General features: G+C 37.4%; 1 protein-coding gene across 1 annotated transcript in view; it reads left to right on the top strand.

The window, feature by feature from the left end:
- Positions 1 to 1,261: 1,261 nt before the first annotated feature.
- The window catches only part of CNTN1 (contactin 1), a 100,334-nt gene continuing 80,369 nt past the window's right edge, over positions 1,262 to 21,226 (top strand). The window contains exons 1-2 of the mRNA XM_075491598.1: positions 1,262 to 1,373; positions 17,880 to 18,009. Coding sequence (XP_075347713.1) covers positions 1,262 to 1,373; positions 17,880 to 18,009 — 242 coding nt within the window. The remainder of the gene's footprint in view (positions 1,374 to 17,879; positions 18,010 to 21,226) is intronic.

The following is a 21,226-nucleotide window of genomic DNA, read 5'->3' on the forward strand; positions in this document are numbered from 1 at the left end:
ATTGGTACTTGGTATGAGAGGCTGGAAAACAGAAGCATCAAGATTACATCTTGCAAAAAGTGACAATGCTATCTTAGCATGCAACATGTCCTAGGATTCATGTTACTGAAGGGTATTGAAGCATATATGTATAAGCATATTTTATAATGAATTATTAACAAAATGAATATACTGAGAGGAATGGATGATATTGGCATGTGCCTGATATACAACAATATTCTGTCAGTGATATCCTGGAAGCCTTGCTTTGTGTGAAGGTTGTAACTTAACCAGTGCTACAGCAGAACCAATCAAGAGAATAAGTATTAATAAGATGTGATGGATGTAAAGGATGCATTTATATATTCATGGCAAGAAATCCATTAAACAAAATGGAAAATTGCACACGACAAACATGATGATGCATTGCCCTAAAGAAATAGATAACAGCCACCAGCCAGAAAGAAAAAGCTAGCAAAGTATTCTGATTGAAAGAAGTAAAAAACGTTACAGAAGTAAAGTATTCTGGAGAATGGTATCTAAAATTTTAAAATATTCAAAAGAAGCTGCATGTTTCTTTAGCTTGGTTTTAGTATATATACAGGCGGAGTTTCTCCCATAGGGAAAAGAGAAAACTTGAAATATGACATTGCAATAATAATTATATTCAACATTTAAAGGAAACTCATAAAAAATAATACTGCCTTTCCAGAGGATCATTAATTGTATGTTAAAAGTTTAAAAGAAATAATATACTAGACAAGATAAATGAATCCTGAAAGAGATTCATGTACTTTGGTTTCACTGTAATTTTCTTTTTACACACTTTGAAATCATTAATTGTAATGTAGTATTTACTGAGATGAAGGAGGATAGAATCTGGACTTCCCTTTTTTTATTGCAAACTCTGTAATATTTTAATATTTCTAATAATGTGAAGTGTTCACAGAGAGAGGATCTAGCTTAAGAAGTTTTGGTTTAGGAAGATGAGTCTAAAAGAGGATGTTCAGTATTAACATTTACCATATTACTTACTGTCAATGGAAGATCTGAGTACTCTTAAACAGTGTGCTCTCTGAATAAAAGAGATCAGGAATTTGATCCAGCAAATTTGATAATGCATTTATTATTCAAAAGACTCTATCCTATATTAACTCTTAAGTATTCAGTTTAGACAGATAATATGGCAAGTGAAAAGTGATATGAGATAAAGCCCTATGTCAGAATTATTCACTCCTTTTTCTTTCTCTCTCTCTCTAATCAGGTGGTTTTAGCTCTCTGAATGTTGGTGTTGCAAGGCACAATTCCTTTTGAGATAATCGCTGAACAGACGATAACCATGTGGCTCTTCATCTATCATCTTATTACACCCTGTTTCATCTTCTGCCTGGCAGGTGAGATGACCTCCCATGTTAATTCATTTAACTAACTGTTGTCAGTTTTATGCATTTCAAGGTCAATTATGCTATTTGTATGGCTTTAATTTATTTGTGGAGATACAATGAATTACTTAATATGAATGATGCAGCTATAAAGAAACATACTTACTACAGTGGACGACATAATTAAAAGCTTGAGAAAATACAGATCTGGACTTTAAATTTGGTTTTGTCTATTCTAATTATTTCTCAAGACTATAAAAATATATCAGCCATCTATTTGTGCACAGGTGATCAACATGATGAGAAGAATGGAAATATGACCAAATGAAGAAGCACTAAACACAAAGTTGTATTACATAGACACCATCTAAAATTCATAAAATCAGCATCCTTCCAGCACAATATAGTTACAGTTTTCATAATACAGTGGGGCAGTGCTGCATATACTGACTGTAATTTGAAATTACAAATGGGAAAACTTTATCTGAAATTAGAGAGATGTTTATAACTGAAATTTTGGTTCAATTCTAAGAGATAAAAGGAGCTCTTTGGAAAGTAAAAATTCAGAATTAAAATCTAGTTACTGTTCCAACTGTTCTGAATAACTTCGAGATTCGTAAAGCCTGTTTCAGACTTCCATGCCAATTTAAATGAATGCTGGTTTTTAGTTGCTCTCAGAAATTGGATTGCCAGCATAAGTGAGCTCTTCTCAAGAAAGAAAATGTTTTGCCTATGTGCAGACTGCATGAACTGAGATCTGAGCATGTAAAAACCAGAATAATTAAATTGTGCATACATGAAATATTGACTGAGGTTTGAAAAGTGCAAATATTGTCTATTAATGATTTGGTTATTTTCAAGGTAGGCTGTAGATCCTTCCCTACTTTGAGGAGAAAGTTATTCATAAAGCTAGTTCTACTGCATTTCATAAAACATTCTTGTGTTTCTCTGGGTTCTTGATGTAATTAATGACTCCCTAATTGAAACAGGCTGTTCATAGTCTTGCGTAATCTGTCCTACTGTTTCAGGCACCACCTTGATTTCACTATCATGAGACCATATTTTTTGTATTATTGAGTCAAAAAATCTGATTAATACTGTGGTGTAAGCTCATTGCCTTTAAGAAATTACTCCATAGCTCACAGGAGTCCTTTTTCATTTAGTGAGAACACTATTTTATTCTGTGAAGGGTTTGGACTTAGTTCTTTTCTCCATGTCTCAGTTTTCTGGAGGATATACTGATACCTAATAAAAATCAAGACCTTTAAAGTGTTGTGATCTCATGCTTACAATGTATTTATTATGTGTTTCAAGGGCGTTTTCTTTGTTAAGATATGAGGGTTACTGGTGGCACCGAAATTAAAAATTAAAATGCATCACTTTAATTTAATACTGGGCTTTTCCTGAAAAAAGAGGCTGTCACCTACCATGAGTAATGGTACACGTGATTTCACTCTGAACATGGTGACGTCAAACAAAATCATCAGTCGCAGTATCCAAGCAAGTGCTGGACATTGGTTGGTAAAAAAGTTGAGTCAATCACTGAGAACAAACATCCATTTAATTTCTTGATGGACAAGGCCAGATGATTAATGCTATTACTTGTGTATTATGCACATTGCAGTTGTGCCCAGAAGCCAGAAATCTTGGCACCAGGATGCACCTCCTGGCAGGTGCCTTAGAATGAGTTGGGAAGATTGTGTGCTATGAGTGTCACGCGTAAGTGACATAGGAAGAACAAAGATGGGTGTGATGGTATTGCATGCAGTTGGAGTATGCATTGGTATATTCATAGCAATGTTTGTTTGATCTTTCGCTTGACTGTAATTGGCTATGTTAGGCTATGATACCTGTAAGAAGAATAGGAGGGCATTGGTGTGAAGGGTTTTGAATGGGGCGAGGTTCTAATAGTGCCATTCCCAGTTCAGAGAAACTTCCTAACTTATCTTCTGTTATGGAATAAATCCAAGACTTGCTCGTATTTTTCATCAAAAGCCAAAGATAAGACCTACCGCCATCTCTAAAGGTATGGCACCATGCTCCAACATGGAAGATTCACAGTCTTATACAATCAGAGGCAGTTCGTTATTTCCGGTGTATTATTGCAAGGGTGAGTAGCACACACTCTGCTCTTGGACCTCCTCTACTTTGCATAAATAATTAAAGATCCGTTTGAGTTGAGAGAAAGTCTGCTTCTGTCATCTAGGGATTAGGGCGCACTTCTCGATTATATAAATCTGATGTTGCAGTCTTTGCTTTGCCCCAGCACTTGAATCTTGCTGGAGGGTTTCTCATTTCAAATGAGTGCTAGAGCTGCTGGCAGTTTTCCTTTTCAGTGTATTTCTTGGCAATGAAAATGTCATGGAAACCAGAAAATACATAGCTGCAGTAACCAAGATGAAATATAAGGGGTTGCTTGGGAGTGTTCACAATATGGTTAAAAAGTGAAAGATACTGTAGAGAAAGAAGGAGCACAATTAGGGTGATCAGGTGAAGTTTTAGGAGGTGTTCTTGCACACGTGGTACTATCAAGGGGAATGCTGGCAATGTCAACAGTAATGGAGCATGTGGGAGTCAGGGACGTTTTTTGAGTAAAGATCATGAGTTCTTATTACGATAACAAGACAGACCAAGGAGTGAAGAGACAAGTTAGCTGGGAGCAGATGTTGAAAGCAGAATATTAAAAAGTTGTTTTAGCACTTTGTAACAAAACATGGGGTTTCTTTGGGAGTATATTTGGCTCACCTTGCCTCCTGTGGTGCTGGACCCATAGTTCTAGGTGATTCTACCATTTAAGTTGCCTTTGGGCAAACCGATCTGTGACTCTGGAGCCACCAGTCAAGGTTTTTGCAACCCATGGTTCCATGGCTCTTAAACAGACCTACTTTATTAACTGCTCTGGAGCCAGGAAACGGATAGCTTCCAGGGTCAATGTCCTTTGAGATATCTCACCATATGGTCTGTCCCAAGTTCAAAGATACCAGCCAAGAAGCCTGAAAGTATTGAGAACTCATGCTTTTGATTGATGTTTGAGAGCTTCCAGAATCACCTGCTAGAAGTATTTGGGAAATAAGGAGCTAGGAAGCTGAAAACCTGAAAGCTGTGCTGACTTGAAAGGTTCAGAATTTGGCCTGAAAGGATGAGTTATTGTGACACTCTGTAAGCTAAGAATTTTTACCTGTTTTCAAATAGATCTTTTTCCTGCTGCAGGAAATAAAAAAATTTTTTTCTCAAACTGACATACATATTTTTTAGAAATGTGGATTTTGCCTTGGAATAAACCCCCTCACTTTTAGTCAATTCTGTTTTGTGGTAATCAAAGGCAGAAGCTGAGAATTGTTACAACGACCAGCCATTTCCCATCAGTGGGGAATGTGCACTTACTTGACTGAAGGGAAGCAAACATTACATGAATCAGTGCATCAGAAGCTTAGGAAGGGATCATCTTCTGCAATGAGACAGGAGCAATATTTATTTTCCAGGTAAATTAACACTTGAAATGTAGTCTTGCAGTTATAAATTGATGAAAAAGCCGTAAGTAATTTGGTCTTTCACTTACTGATAGAACAGACAGCTATAATAAGGGTTGCTTTTCAGAGTGCACTTTGAGTAGTGCAAGGCAAATGAGAGCAGCAAATCACTCCTCAGGGAACAATGTGATGATTGTCAATCCACTGCCAAAAAAGTTATTTCATGCCTGTTACTGGTAATATTTGACTCTTCTCCTCTTTCCCCTGACATCTGTGCTCTCGCCAACATACTTCTAAATTGCCTTTGAATTCCTGTTAAATTCATATCCTATTGCTAAGTCTGAATTTTAGACTTTTCTTTCATCTAGCACATCCCGTATAAATAAGTGAACCAAAGTGTATCTTTACTTGCGATAATAACCTTGCACCAAAAGAATTAAGAGTCTGTTTCAGCAACAGGCGTGTTTTGTTTCTTCCTCCAAAAGACTAATTTAAAGCTGCGAAAGCCCTATATTTTATTCTGCTTAATGAATACTTGATTACATTTGGCTATAAGAGGAATCAATAGCAAAAAATGTTACTGTGTTCCCCCAAAATTTTATTTTTAATCAAACTGTTCTACTTTTTACCTTGGGATTTCATAGTGCAGAGCCATGCAGTACCTGAGTTTGGGTCAGATCAGGCCTCAAAAGGCAGTTTGTCACTCTAGCGACTATTTTGGTTTGTGCAAAATAAGCTGATAGTCCATTTTTCATGAAAAATGTCAAAAGCACTTCTGCTATTTAGGGAGCCTAATGCCTTATTTTCAAAAATCACTAGGACCACAAGTTTCACTGAAAGCTAGTAAAGCCAGAAAGACAGTAATACACAGGGCTTCTTAGTGCAGGGCAGTTATTTTGATGTGTTGTTACATGAGGATGCAATTAGACAGCATGCTGAATTTCTGAGTACGTTGCTGGTATTTCATATGCACTTGGAAGGCTCGTGTGGGGAGATTGTGCAGAGTAACTACTGCACTTCACTTTCATTCCTAATTGCTGAGCACTGGCTTTCCCACGAGGTCAACATGTTAGGCTCTTAAGTCACTTTTGAAGTAACACGTGTTTTTAAGGAAGAATCACCTAAATTATTTAAGAGTCTGATATGCAAATGTCGATATGTTTAAAAGTACTGTAAGAGGTATTGGTTGGCATTCCTTTTGGCAGTCTGAGAAGACAAGCAAACTGTACCCTGTCGTTCTTAGGCATAAGTGGAGAAACTTGCTCTGCTAAGAGTTGGAGCTTTTCATACTTGAAACTTGCTGTAAATGTTAAACTACATAATTAACTACATGGCTCTTCAAGGACTTCACTGGCACATATGAGATAGGACTAATTCTCCTGCTCTTTTCAGTCCAGAAAAGTAGAGGCAGCCTTCCCAAAGACAATCTAACCCTTTCATATAAGGGTTATATGAAACCCATCAACCCATTCATGACGTGGGACTGCTTGAGTGGTTTTTTTGTTTGGGGGCTGACTGGTTCTTGGAAACTGATGTCCCTTTAGCGTCTTGGTGGCTTACACTGGTACCTCTTCTCCATCAGGATGACAGAATCTTCTCTATAGACCACAAAATGCTACATCATGAGTTTCGTGGACATGAACACGTTACTGCTTCAGTACATGAGCTTCCCCTGAATGCCAAGTGCAACTTTTCCCACTTGATTATGAGAGAAGTGAAAAAAAATCCAACCCTCAAACCTTAAATTATATATAGCTTAGATTTTCTCCGGAACAGTAGGTTCAAAAATACATGTTATGAACTGAGGGCCAGCATCTACATTATTTAAAGCTTTTTACCACAACATATGGCATTATTCACAATTGCTAAAGAGGGATACGCATTTTCTTCTAAAATACACAATGGATGAATATACTTAATACCTGTTTACCTTATCTGCCATGTCCCTGCTTGGATCTTAGAAGACCATTTCATGCTACTGCAGTGTCTGACATTTGTAAATAAATAATCATAATACGTTTTGTGATCATAATGCTCAGAAACTTGGAAGTGCCTTGTTTACAAGTGAGCCCGGTAGAGATATTTTGGCTCATTCCCAGACCATCTTGTTTCTGAGCATGAGCTTCTCAGATACTCATAGGTCCTCATTTCTGTGACATATTGAAAACAGTACGAGATCTACTTCTAAGTACCAAATGGTTTCTAGGCTTGCGATGCTGATACAGAGCCTGACGACTTAGTGGTAGTTAAGATAATGAATGAGTCCATGGCTCTTCTGTTCAGCATCCATTAGCATTCAAGGTTAATCTAGCCATGCGCTGTGTCAACAGATCCTTGTCCCTTTCTCATGTGAAAATATGTAACAGGATACAACAATGTTGGTTAGGTCAATACTGATGAGAGTGATACCAAATGACTGTCTCGAGCAGCCACCTTTGGCAATGTTAAATGCCAGGGAAATAGAGAGATGTACAGGAAGCAGGAACAGAAAGAGAAGGGGAAGGCTCATTAGAAAAATAAAGATGCTAATTAAAATAATATTATATTGGTGCGCAGTGGGAGTGACGGTTTTCCACCTGTTTACCTTCTTTCTGACATTGACCTTTGGAAAACTTTTCACTGTGATTTGCTATTGGTATTCACATCACAATTTGCGGTGGTTTTAGAATCCAGTTGATTCTTATCCAGCAGAGGACTTGAACACGTGCTTAACATGGCACTCATAAGTAAGCTTATTGATTTGGCTCAACCTATGTGCTTAAATTTTGTGATGGATTGGGTTCCTGAAAGAATATGAGAGGCCTTTAATGAACTTAAATCAATGTTGTCTCATGATTATTTACTTTATTTACCATGATACCCTTCTTAAAGATGAAGTTAAATATCTTAATATTTCCAGCAGAAGCTCTTGTAGCCATCCCTTAGTAAAACTGTTACCATCTTTCATTGAAAATATATTTTCATTACAGTGGAATTATTAGGCGTTTATCCATCAAAAAACTACTGCTAACCTTCTTACAATTATCTTCAAAATGAATTGGTTTATGCACAGACATTCTGACTGTGCATAACACAGTCAGAACACAGACTGTTTTGCCTTTTCTTTTTTAAAGCAAAATGGTAATTTGTTTGTTAAAGTATGCAACTGGTAGGTCTCGAAGAGCATTCAAATCTTTCTGCCTTTACTTTTCAGCACTCCCTTCTTGTATATGGAGGTTTGGTCTTCTGGTCTTGGAGCTTGGGATTTTTTTACTATGGAGTTGAATGCATGTACAGAAGCATTTGCAGGATTAGGGCCTTAGGATACATCCACTGTAGTTTCTGAACATACGGATTCGTAGGCATATATAGTCCCACATGTTTTACTTCCAGCCCTTCACTGTATTTCAGTAATATCCATAATCATTTCCTCTGTTAGTTTCATTTGCATATGGTACCTTACACACTAATGTTTTCCTGTTTGCACATGCAAGTTGTTCCTCCTGAGTAAAGCACCTTTTAAATGGTGCTGGATCTGGGAGCCCTTCCAGAAGCGTGAGTGCCATAAGTACTGGTTAAGGGAACGCTTGCTCCATTTTGTTTAATCAGCTGTTTCCCTTATTAAGATTCAATTACTTCTCTATTTTTTTGTGTTTTAATTTAAGGATTTAGTGAGATTAAGGACACTTTAGAACAAATAAGGCAAATATACAAATGGACATCCATTAAAAATCTCTTGCACATCATTCACAGTATGTGAATCATTTGAGTGAAGTGACTTGATCTTACATTTGACTTCCCATTAAATCTACTTTCCCAATGAATTGCCACAAAACTGTATATCCGCCATTTCTGATGAATCACTTGAAATATATAACTTTTTAAAAAATTAATAAAGCATTAATAACTTTGTAAATAAGGAAGAAGTTAAAAGATTATTTTTACTCTTAAGTGAAGAATATTCCACAGCTCCTGCATGAAATATAGATTATAACTACCCTATAAGCCAACATGAAAAGGTCTATCTTGTAAAGAATGTAGAAAATGAAGACGTACTTGAAATCAGTATATCAAATTAGAAAGTGAGAGTAAATGTTAATTCATAACATTTTTGCTTATTCTCATACCAGCCGTATGAAGACAGAATGGTGCACAAGTGTCCTAACATAGTTTAGTGACCTGTCTTTGAGAGACATCATTATAAAAGACTAACAGTAAAATTACTATACTATTCCCTTTGGGAATTTTCTGTTTTCTTCTACTTTTCTATATTCACATTAGATACAGAACTGATTATGCAAAATGTGAGAATAAGTATATTGAAAAGACAGGTAGGAGTCTGTACAAATACTTTAATTAAATAAATTGCGGGAATGATCTATTTCAGGTTCCCTACAAAATAACATCTCAGATCAGGTATAAAGTAACTCCCTGGGTACTTGTGGCAACTGTCCATGAGCAGAAGAAAATGGATATATTTTAATTAGGGTAGTTGTTAAATGTTAACTGTGAAGTAATGCATAATTATTAGTAGCTGCATCTACCAGTAAACATAGTGGTCTTTTTTTCCCTTTTCCAAATTTTCTGCTATGTGATACAGAAGCCCTGATTAAGATCATCGGTTCTTTCCTTCTTAGTGTGTGTTCCCTGCCTGTGTGATACACATCAGCCTTATGATTCCCAGTGCTGCAAGTAGCAACAGAAGTCAGAGGAAATGTACTGTGCTGGGTTTGCTGTGCTGCAACTCGCTCCTTTAACGTGGTGTCCTGGAAAACAATGCACCAGCAGTTCTCAGCGGCCAATTCTCACCTTGTCGGTGCCGATCCAGGAAAATCCTAACTCTCTGAAGCTATCTGAGTGTAGAAGTGATAGAAAAAAGAGAGAATCGTGATTGAATGTAGTCATTAAAAATTGGTGGTGGTGGTGGTGATGACTCTGACTCTGTTAAACGAAGTACTACAGCATGAGTAAGATGCCTTACTTCAGCCACGATGTGCCAGCTGCCTGGGGTTACCATTTTCTCAGCTCTATTATAAAATAGAAAATTGCTGAACTCATAAGCTGTTTTCAGCTTCACACATACCCATTTGTCATATCTAATGTCATGTTTAATCTGAGCACTAAATTCTGCTTCATAAATGGAAAGCTCTCCAGACTTTACAGTCCCATGAAGGCAGATACCCAGAGACAGCATTTTTATCCCCAGGAACTTCATAGATTAAACCTACACTTTGAGATTTATTATTTATAGAATCAAATGCGGTATCTGTGCTGGCAGTAAATGATATGTAGAGGTATTGCATCAAAAAAATGTTTAGAAAGTTTGGAACAGGAACTGATGAGTGATCTGGTATCATGGAATTTATGTTCCTATATATATATCGATAAAATCACTATTTCAGTACATTTCTGCATAAGGTTCATGGAAAAAAAAAGAATATTTCTATGACATCCACTAAAGGATGTTCATTTTTGGCTGAGAAGGAACAGGTACACTGTTATCTTTGGATATGTGAGGGTGTAAGAACAATAGTATCTCTTCATGCTTGACCTTCTCCGTGTTCTTTGGGTGTCTGAGCCCTGCAGAACAAGTACAAAGCACAAAGTGCAGTTGTGCTTCTGGTGCTGCACTGGAGTGGAATAATAATTTCTTTAGGGCAAGGACTCTTTTCTTAGTACTGGCTGACCATGTGCTCCCTGACCTTCCACAGAGGTTCCTAGATGCTGCTGCAAAACAAGTAAAACCAAGTGTATAATAATATGTCCCTCATCAGTTGTGGGAGTGGGCTGGGCCATCATTGTACCCTCCCTCCTGAATCTTAACACTTGAAGAAATGCGAGATAAATTGTCGTTAGCGTTCCTGTTGTTGCTAGTGATGGTGCTGCAGTTACCTCAGAAGGTTCAGCTCCAGGAGGAGGCTTGGGTTCTGGGTTCAGTGCCAGGAGTAGGCTTTGGCCAGTGGGCTCAGCTGGGAGACTCCAGGTCATGTTGCACAGTTACAGTCAGGTAAATCCATACTCTCTTATGGGAAGATTCATCGCACTTTATTTTAACCATCTAAGGGTTAAGTATGTGATGTAAGTTTCAGCTTTCTCTGTAGTTGGTGAAGAGAGAATAGCATATCCAAATTACCTACTGGAAATGCTTGTCTGACCCCTCAAAAGAAAGTCCATATGACTAGTTTGGACAAAATCCCTAACTTTTAAAATTACGTGAGATAAATCCCACACTTAATGTCAAGAGTCTCACTTCGAATTTACAGTAGACAAGAGAGCAGACTTAGTAGAAAGAAACAAGGAAGAAGGAATTACTATTCTTGCTGTCACTTCATTTATTGAACTTTATTTCCTCTGTGTCATCTCATTAAGGTTTGAGATACTGGAGTGCTGCAAGCCCAGGTTATCTATAAGAAAAGCCTTTTAAAGCATTTTATGTTCTGTGATTTGCCACACATATTATGAAACAACCCCTAAAAACATATGCAATATGTGCAATCTTGCAGCTGAGAATGAGTAAGACAAAAGTAAACAATTAGGTTTTATTTAATTTTCCATACTGGAAAAAAATAAGCCCAAGAACTGGTGTTTTCTCCTATGAACTAAAAAATTCAAGACACAAAGTCTTTAATAAACTACATATTTTTAACTTCCCTTTCTGGTTGTGCTCACACACACACACCAGTTCCCATAATTATAAGCAGCTTTACTTCATGACATTATCCTTAATCTATGAGTAAAATCGATTTTCAAAATAAATTAGATGCATGTAAGGACTGAATTAGCTGATAATAAAATAAATTGACTTGTCTGAAAGTGATTTGGATGGCTGGTGTTGAAACAAGCAAACTAACCCAGCTCTCTCTCAACAGAGGAATTATTTGCTCAGCACTCTAACTCACTGAAATGGATGTTTTGAGTTCAAGATTTTATATTGTCTATGGTAGTAACAGGTTGGCATAGTTGCTTAATACTATGTAGAATGTAAATATTATATTTATGTTTAAAGACTTCCATTGCATATGAAGAGCGAGATGAGTGGCTTTGCGCAAATACTCATGGTGCAATTTTTTCTTCATTATTTCTTGCTAACAAGACAAAAGACCCTAGAGGCAGGTAAAATATCACAAGATGAAACTCAAATCTAATATGAGAACTTTTAGTAAAATTAGAAAGTTCAGCAAAAAGGTCTAAAAGGTAAAGATCTTTAGATATTAAAATTTAGATGTTAAAAATCTTCTAATTGTAAACATTGTTAGACATTGGAAAAGATTTGCTAAAATAAATTATGAAGTCTTACTTAGAATCATAGAATGGTTTGGGTTGGAAGGGACCTTTAAAGGTCATCCAGTCCAACCCCCCTGCAATGAGCAGGGACATCTTCAACTAGATCAGGTTGCTCAGAGCCCCATCCAACCTGACCTTGAATGTTTCCAATGATGGGGCATCTACAACCTCTCTGAGCAACCCTTTCCAGTGTTCCACCACCCACATTGTAAAAAATTTCTTCCTTATATCTAGCCTGAATCTACCCTTCTTTAGTTTAAAACCATTACCCCTTGTCCTATCACAACAGGCCCTGCTAAAAAGTCTGTCCCCATCTTTCTTATAAGCCCCCCCTTATAAGCCCCCCTTAAGTACTGAAAGGCCGCAATAAGGTCTCCCTGGAGCCTCCTCTTCTCCAGGCTGAACAACCCCAGCTCTCTCAGCCTTACTTCATAGAAGAGGTGTTCCATCCCTCTGATGATTTTGTGGCCCTCCTCTGGACCCGCTCCAACAGGTCCATGTCTTTCCTGTGCTGAGGGCTCCAGAGCTGGACACAGTACTCGAGGTGGAGTCTCAGCAGAGCAGAGTAGAGGGGCCACCTGTATTGGAGGGTTTTTAGAATCAGTCAAAAAGACACCTTTTGAGATAATTCAATATGGTAGATCTGGTAGGATCTACCAAGATCAGGTAGGGAGAAATATCAGGTAATCAGTCACCCTTTTTAGTGATTTTTACTATAAAAAAAAATAGCAGGTCATTTCCTGTATTTTAAATGATTAAAATTCTTGTATTTGGGAAAATCAAAGTGAAAAAATGGAAGACACGTTGCCCTAAATATTAGGAGTACGTACATCTTGCATCAAGCCTTGGACAGGCTGGGACCCGGACATGAAAAGTCTAGATAATTAGAAATCTGACAAAAGCATGTAGTCACAATGGGCATAATGCCAAACCAAGAAAACACAGCTGATAAGGAATTTTCTGAACAACTAATACAATCATTGAGATATTAAAACACAGAGTATTTGTTCAAAGTAGGGTTTTTCAAACATTATTTAACAGGACTGGATGGGAAAGAAGTTGGGAAGAGAGAAGCTGAGCTCTGTGTCTATATGTTCATGTGCAGCTGAGCGGTGCTTACCCTTTCCTAGATGGTGAGAATTTCCTTCACTTTTCCCCTAACCCTGTCCACATTTCTGCCAAAAAGTCATGTATTATGATGTCTACGCTGGACAGGATTTTCCTGGCACCTCATTTATACAACATGAAGTTTCCTTTTTCTCTGTTTCAGTTCCTGTGATTCCCTTCCCAGTTGTATCCCAAGCAGTTTTCTAGTTGCCATCTCCTCTCCCTAGATATATCTATTTCTTTTCTTCACGATAATGTCCAAGCAGCCCAAGATCACTTTGCCATTCCCACAAAATAGCCTAACACCTGCATCCTCCCTCTTTTGACAGTGTCCCAGGCTTCATCCCTGGGATGCGCTTGCCGTGTGTCTTCTCCATGGCTCAGGCTCCTGATCCTCAAATCCCAAATTGGCCAAGTGACCATACTGTCTCCATCCATACTCAACCTTGTTCCTATCTGCAGCAAGCGCATATAAAAAACAGTTAAATAAACCCTCTAGTGTCATAAACAGTGTTTCCCTAAATGTGTTTTTGAATTAAGACCTATAAGCTAAGCTGGAAAGTTACTTGGTTAATTTAGGGTATTTTTAATGTACAATAACTGCATTTGGCTTTGATAAATCAGTCCCTTCCTTTCTTCCTGCCAATGTTACAGTGACTTACATCCAGGGCAGCTTTGCTAAAGTCATTCATCTTTCAAAAATCAAGTCAGAATTTGTCTTCTGTGTTGTTACATTTATGCCAAATTTACCTGACATGAGTAAATTAGTGTCAGTGTAGTTACAGCAATACACAGAATTAATACATTTGTGTAGAATTATATTATGAAAATAAATACTGAACTAATGAAATATGCTCTCTAACAATAACAGACAGTGATTAGGCTTTTGGAAATAAGACACAATAAGTGGACCTATATGGAAAAGTTTTGCATTACCTTTATATTTATAGATAAGCATAATTTCCTTATCAAATTGGAGAGGGACATGAGAGGGAGAACCAGGAGCAAGGCGCATGGAGGCTGCAAGACCATTTGCTCACTCAAATGGTTAGGACATGGAAAGATGTGAGGTGAAGGGAGATCCATGCAGGATTGATACAAGGATGATCAGCTACTGATTTGTTTTTAATTTTTCTTTTTATGACCAAAGTAATACAACAGTAATGCACATGGGCTGGAAAACCTCTTTGTCTCTACAGTCTTACAGTAGTGTTTACCATGCAAAGTTAAGTCATTTGAAAGCTAGTTCATTTTTAAAAAATAGGTTTATATGGAAAAGTTGGATATTTCCTGATATAAATATATACAGAGTTAGGATGCACTGAATAAGCCTTTTAATTGTGCCTTTCTTTTCCCTCTTCTGATGACATTTCTTGAGATGACTTGAAAATGACTGCCTCAGGTGGTTTCTGATCGTTATTTCCAGACATCCTTTTGGTATCTTTTCTCTGAATGTGTTGGGTATTTTATATTATGATCTCTCACAGGCTTGTGCAGGGACATAAATGTGTACTAATATGATTTTGTAGCTCATCTGCAAGTAGTGGTAAGGCTTTCAGATATATGTGTCTTTCTTAGGCAGTGGTTCTTTCAGATGGTTCGGTTAATAAGACAACTTTTTTCCTCTCAAAAGGTGGAAGCCTATACCGCTGCTCCTATTCCACGCTTTGCCCTGGCACAGGTCTTCCTCAGTGAACAAATTCACCTCAGTAGACTGGCAGAAATCTAACCCAGAAAGCTGGAAGTGAATAGATTTCCACTCGCTTTAGCTTTAACAGCTACCGAAGAAGTCAGACAAGCATGAGAGGTGTTGCAGAAATGCCTAGAGGGAGAATGACACTGCCCAGCTGCAGGGTATCGCTTGGAGAAGGGGTGACAGGGCCACCTTCCAGCAGCCTCGGTTCTTATACAGGAGCCATGATCTCATCAGCTGTGTGGAGATTCTCTTGACCTTTGCAAAGACTTCCTAGTACTTTTTAGCCCTGTTGAAAAGTCTGAATCTCGTTTGCAGAATTCACTAAAGAATGCCTCAAATAATCAGAATTAGATGATAGCTTTTGCTCCAATTAAAAATATAAATCACAAGAAATGTACCCAGAAAATGGGGCAGTAAGGGTGTTTGAGAGGTCATGAAGTCCATCCTCTGGTCTAAAGCAGGACTAGAACAGATGAAATGTGCTTTCTTCTCATCCCCAGGCTATCTAATGCATCTGATTTCCTTCTTCCTTTCCCTTCTTTTACTGCTCCCCTTTTTCTTGTAGGTACAACTTCAATCAACTGATCTTTTTCCTTGTACTCTTAGTCTGCCCTTCCTCACCCTCCAACTTAGTCAAACAGGCATGGTACTTCACTTAAAGTGTGAACATTTCTTGCTGATCTTTTCACAAACCCTTTCTTTTCTCTTTTCTCCTCCATGCTGTTCACATATCACTGGTCCACACTCAGCTTACGACTGAGAATGAAAGGTTTATTGGTTGCCACACCTGACATGCAGTCTGCGCATCTTTTCTGCTCAGCCAGACATCTGAAACCAGATTCATAATAGATTGCAGCCAAATTGCCATTATAAAGCATACTAGATAGGTGTGAGAAACAGACGTTCACTCAATATAATGAATAGTGCTGGCAGCATTAAAAATGCATGCCATGAAATGCCTAAGTGGTCTGTAACATCATTTGGGTCCTAAGGTGGAAAGAGTCAGCTGCATATGATATGGCTATTTGCTGCTAGAGGCCATTGTTATTCTGTATTCATATTTAAGAACCGCACAGAAACTGCCGTAAGGTTTGTGGCTCAGTCATTCCAGGCTCTGAGCAAATACGTGATTCTTGCCTTTTCAGTCTGAAATTACTTCTTCTTTTGATCTAGCAATATGTAGATTTTTACATAGAGTTGTGCTTTAAAATATCAAAGAAAGCAGACCATTTTTCAAAAGCTCTGCCTTTCTTTCTTGTTGCTTTTCTTTGCTTCTTTGAAAGGCTTTTCTTCTCATTACATGAATTAGTTTTTAAAAATGAAGTTGCCTGACCATACTTGTCACAGCATAACAGTGCCTTCTGAACCTGCTCCTGTCCCTAAGGGAAACAGTGATTTATTTTTTTCCCAAACTTGAACTGGGAAGGGAACTTACTTTTTATCTGTAACCAGCTTTCTGCTAGTGCTGTAATCCAGTGTCTATCTATGAATATGGAATTTAGGAACAATAAAAAAGATATCTGTGTAAGGATTGTTTTATATATGTATGATATTTTAATACTGACATAATTTACATTCTTTAGTTATAGATAGATTCATCCTTCTCTCTTAGGTTTTATAAAACCTGCCTAATTTAGTCTAAAATGTTTTAAAACCAAAGGCAAGAATTTTAAGGGGATCAGTACAAAAGCGTAACTTGATTATGGACATTGATCTGTTACGTTGCCAGTTTATGTCTTGATCTGTGAAGATTTTTTAAATGTAGCATTACAAGACATGTAGCAGATTTTTTATGGCCAATACAGATACTATTGCAAAATGTTAGGATTCTTCCATCCTTAACCATTGCTTTTGGAAATTTTTAAGCTAAAAAGAGTGAATGAAAAGTGAACCTGGTAGCAGTTGTGTACTACTTTGCTTTTCCCATGAGTTTGCTTACAAGTGTCCATACTGTCAGTTCGGTCTCAGTAGGGACCTGTGAGAAGTAGACAGCTGTGTTGTCTAAAACTTTTATCTATACTGAGCATGCACCATCTTCTCACAGTGCCAGTCTGTACCTGTGCCATTCTGTGCACATTTGCCTTTTTCACAGAAAAAAACCAGTTACATCGTGGATTTGCTGAGCAGAATTTTCCCATAGTCTTCCACCTTTGCTCCTAGTCTTGCTTTTACAGACCCCAAAGAGCTGTCTTGTACGCTTGGATGAGATAAAGGAGAAGGGAATGCAGCCAGGGTGGGCAGAGCCTGCAACCTTTACAACAGCATCAGCAGATGGAGAATAAAGATTAAAAAAAATAGTCTGTTGTCAAACCTGTTTGACATTTATTCACCTTTAAGTGCTTGACTTTACAAACTGAAATTATTTTTGATGTGGGGCTTTTTTAAAATTTTATTTTGGAGGAGAGAGAGTTAACATATACATATACCTGTGCATGAAAGGAAGGACAGAAATGTGTTCTGGAAACAATGTAATTCTCAGCTGTGATCTCTATTAGTTTTTCTTTGTCTGATGCAATAAAGATTCTTTCCAAATGTATAAAACAATTGCAGCTGATTAGGTTATAAGATAAGAAACACTTAATATTTGGATAGTTGTTTTGCATCTGGACCTGTTTGATGAGAATTTGTTGGCCTCTCTGAAATAAGTTGGTCTCACTGCATTCCTAAATGGCATCTCTTCAGTTCATAATTATCTTCATCAAATAATTGATGATGTCAGCAGAGAAGGCAGAGAAGGTAGTTTTACAGGAACATAGTTTAAATTACTTTTGTTCTCAGAGGGCAGGAATGAAGCAGGAGTCAGTGAAGGAAGGCCAGCACTTCTATTATCCATACTGCTCTGGTTTTGTTGATGCATATAAAACTTGATTTTGCAGGGCTCACTATTTAGCCTTTGCATTTCGAATGTGGAAGGTGTGATGTAAATTCATCTTCAGTTTGCCTACTAATTAAAAGTGATTTGTTTCAAACTCTGTTTTTCAGAGGAAGGAAACAAAGGTTATGGGCCAGTTTTTGAGGAGCAACCCATTGATACCATCTACCCAGAAGAATCTTCAGATGGACAAGTTTCAATGAACTGCAGGGCTCGAGCAATTCCTTTTCCTACTTACAGGTAACCTTTCCTGTTTTGATTTTCAAGTCTTATATATTTTACTTAGTGAGTGTTTCAGGCTGTGGTATTAAATGATTGACTGTCTTAACAGTTCAATACGAAGTCTTCAAGGCAGGAAAAAATGGGGAGATTTGCAATTTTTGACTAAGAATCAACCTTGATTCAATCTGCCAAAATGTCTAGACAGTGTTGAAAATAGTACATTCCTGTTGTGTTAAAAGTTTTCAGCTTTTGAAAGGAATACTGATCCAGATGCAAAACAAAACAAAAAAAAAGTGACCTTTAAAAAATTATTAAGAGGCTATATTTCTAGCTTAGGTTAAGAATGACTGAGGTTCAATTCGTTGTTCTTCTTGATTCAGAACAGCTTTTTTATCCTATTTTACTCTGAAAGAAGAAGGACTGGCTGTTTAACCTGGATATTCTACATTCTGTGTTGCTTTTGTGTCCTGCATTCTGTGTTGCATATTGTGGAGAGACGGTCATGAATGTATCATCTATGCTACTGAAGACATGAAAAACTTTCTTCTGGGAAAATGTTTCAACTAGTTTCAGTAGAGATTCACACATGTGACCTCTCTCTCAATAATTACGTTGTTATTAGCAGAGCAGTTCTGTTTTGTTGTGGGAACTTGGGGCATCCGTATGAGTTTATTGGCTATTATCTACTCATTATGTCCAGGAAATGTACTTAAGAATGTTGTTATTAAGACCATGACTAATTTACAACCTAGTCACGGGCAGAAAACTACTGTCATCATACTAAGGGGAGATGCAATTTCTTGCCAGCAAAAGAGATCCATTTCATTAAATTATCCTATGATTTGCCCCCGATGCTCATTTATGCGTATTCCTAAACTCTGGCTTCTAAGACAGTAAAAGCAGTTGAGTCTGCTGGCCATTCTTTTAAATCTGTTACAATATTGTCCTTAACTATGGTATTCTTCCATCAAAACAGCTTAGCTAGTCTTCATTGCCTTTTTTAAAAAAATATGCTTACAGGTTGCCTACATATATAGAACCACCTATGATTGAAGGATTTGAGGGGAAACTAGAATACCCCTTTTGAATATGATCCCTGGCTCTAGTATCTTTACAAGTTTTTCTACATGGCATTTTGCTGTTGCACTTGTTTGCTCTCCCCATGCTTGGAAAGGACTGGAAGTGTGGAGAGATCAGATATACTTATATTCAGTACCCTTCTGATATACATCACTTCCAGTCTGTCCAGAGACTCCCTGACCCTGTCTGCAAGACTATGTAAACATGCCATCTATAGAGTGATACAGGCTCTACATAAATTTTAGTGTTTTTCTTTATCTGTTATGGGCTCTGCAAAATCTGAACTAGTAAAGTCACTCTGGAAGAATTGCCTCACACCTCCAGAGCTCTTCTATCTAGGAACAGATCTGACAATTATTGCTGATAGGTGGTAATTGTAATACAGGATAAGGGCATTTTCCTTATTTCCTGACATCATTATTTTAGTCTACCTCAATATATCGTCTTCATTTCTTAGCCCTCCAACAGTTCATGAGCCAAAATTCCCCTGTTTCAGAGGTAGATAAGTCCTTTCTGCCATTTTTGTTCTTTCTGACCATTCACCTTCTTAGTCTTCCTTTACAAGTTCTTTATTTTCACTGTTTGTTAAGCATTCATCCACTCTCCTGCATTTGATGGTCCTTCACCCTTGCTAAAGTTCAAATACTCATTTGAATTTCTGGGAATCTATTTTTTCCCCAGTCATTGCCAGAGTCTTCAACACTGCTATGAAAGGCACCATACTTTCATGGGGACAAGATATGAGTCCTTTAGTCCCCAGCCCTGTCTGCAAATCATGGACCTCACATTACTGTGCTGTTTCTCCCAAAATGACCTTTTATGCAAATACACACTGGTGATTACCAGTGACCTTTTTCTGTAGCCCTCCTACCATCTTTAGAGATTTCATAGGTCTGTTGTGGTTCTAGCATTTCTAAGGTTTCCTCAAACACCCTGTCTTTCTGTAGGCTCCCTTCAGATATAACCTCTTGGATTGTTCCTAACTCATCTGTAGATATCTTTACATGTATATTCCTGCAGTTTTACATCTCAGCTGGAAGAAACTCAGACCAGCCTTGGAAAGAGATAACTATGCATTTTACTAATACACCTTCCCAAGCTGCTAGGTAGTTTATAGGAAAAAAGTACAAAGATTTTGTCCCAGCTCTGAAGAGAGACAACTTCTTTTAAAATCAGTGCATCCGATTGGGTGTCATGAGGCATCTTATTCTGCATTTTCATGTATAAGAAACACTATATGTGTGAGATGTCCAGCTGAACCTCGTGAGAAGTGCCCATGTGAATGAAGTTATTCACAAACACAGTTTTTGTGGAATGCAGGATCTGCCATTTAAAAGGCAAGGTTTGAGCAAGCAGATCACATGACTGCTTGATGTGCACTCACTTGAATATCTTTGTTAAGGTTAATTTTTTATACGGCAGAGTAACCCTGCTTTACAAATGAATATAAGTAATACTATACTCAGAGAAAAAAAAATGATGATATATCATAGAAATATGATTGTGCTTTGATTTTTAAATTAATAAATTCAGAAGAAAACAATTTTTAATGTGTTATTTTAATTCTTACTCCTCATTACTCCTTACTTACACATTTTGTGCAATGTTTTCCTGATCTCTTTCATTGCAGCATAAGCTGTCCTCATGGCAGTTTTTCCTAGGTATTTCTGAACAGGGGATTTATTATTTGTAGTACAGACATGTAGTATATCTCACAGGACTGAAGTGATACCTCTAAAATCCTGTAAAACTTAAATGCTATTTACTGCATCTTGAAAATCCTGACATTTCATTATTTATTTTTAATTTATTTTTCGTTAATACCACTTCTATTATTGTTTCTTTCTATGACAGTTGTAATTTCAGCTTCCAAATGAGTATTCTGTATATTTTGGTACATCTGCAATAAGGAAAGAATACATAGATTATGCGCTCTCATTTTCAGACACTAATGCCTGTCTTTACCTTGTGACAAAACATGATTTGCACTGAAAGAAATTTATAATCTTTAAATGTATTTAAGTTGCATCTTTCCTATTTGTGCTCAGGAAACGTGCAGTTCCTTTCAAAGAAGGTTATGGGCTCCCCCTTGTGGACACAGTAATACATAGAAATATAGCTATAAATCATGAATATTGGTTCCCACTCCTTGTTC

The sequence above is a fragment of the Mycteria americana genome, chromosome 1, assembly GCF_035582795.1.
Source record: "Mycteria americana isolate JAX WOST 10 ecotype Jacksonville Zoo and Gardens chromosome 1, USCA_MyAme_1.0, whole genome shotgun sequence".
Classification (NCBI taxonomy): Eukaryota; Metazoa; Chordata; class Aves; order Ciconiiformes; family Ciconiidae; genus Mycteria; species Mycteria americana.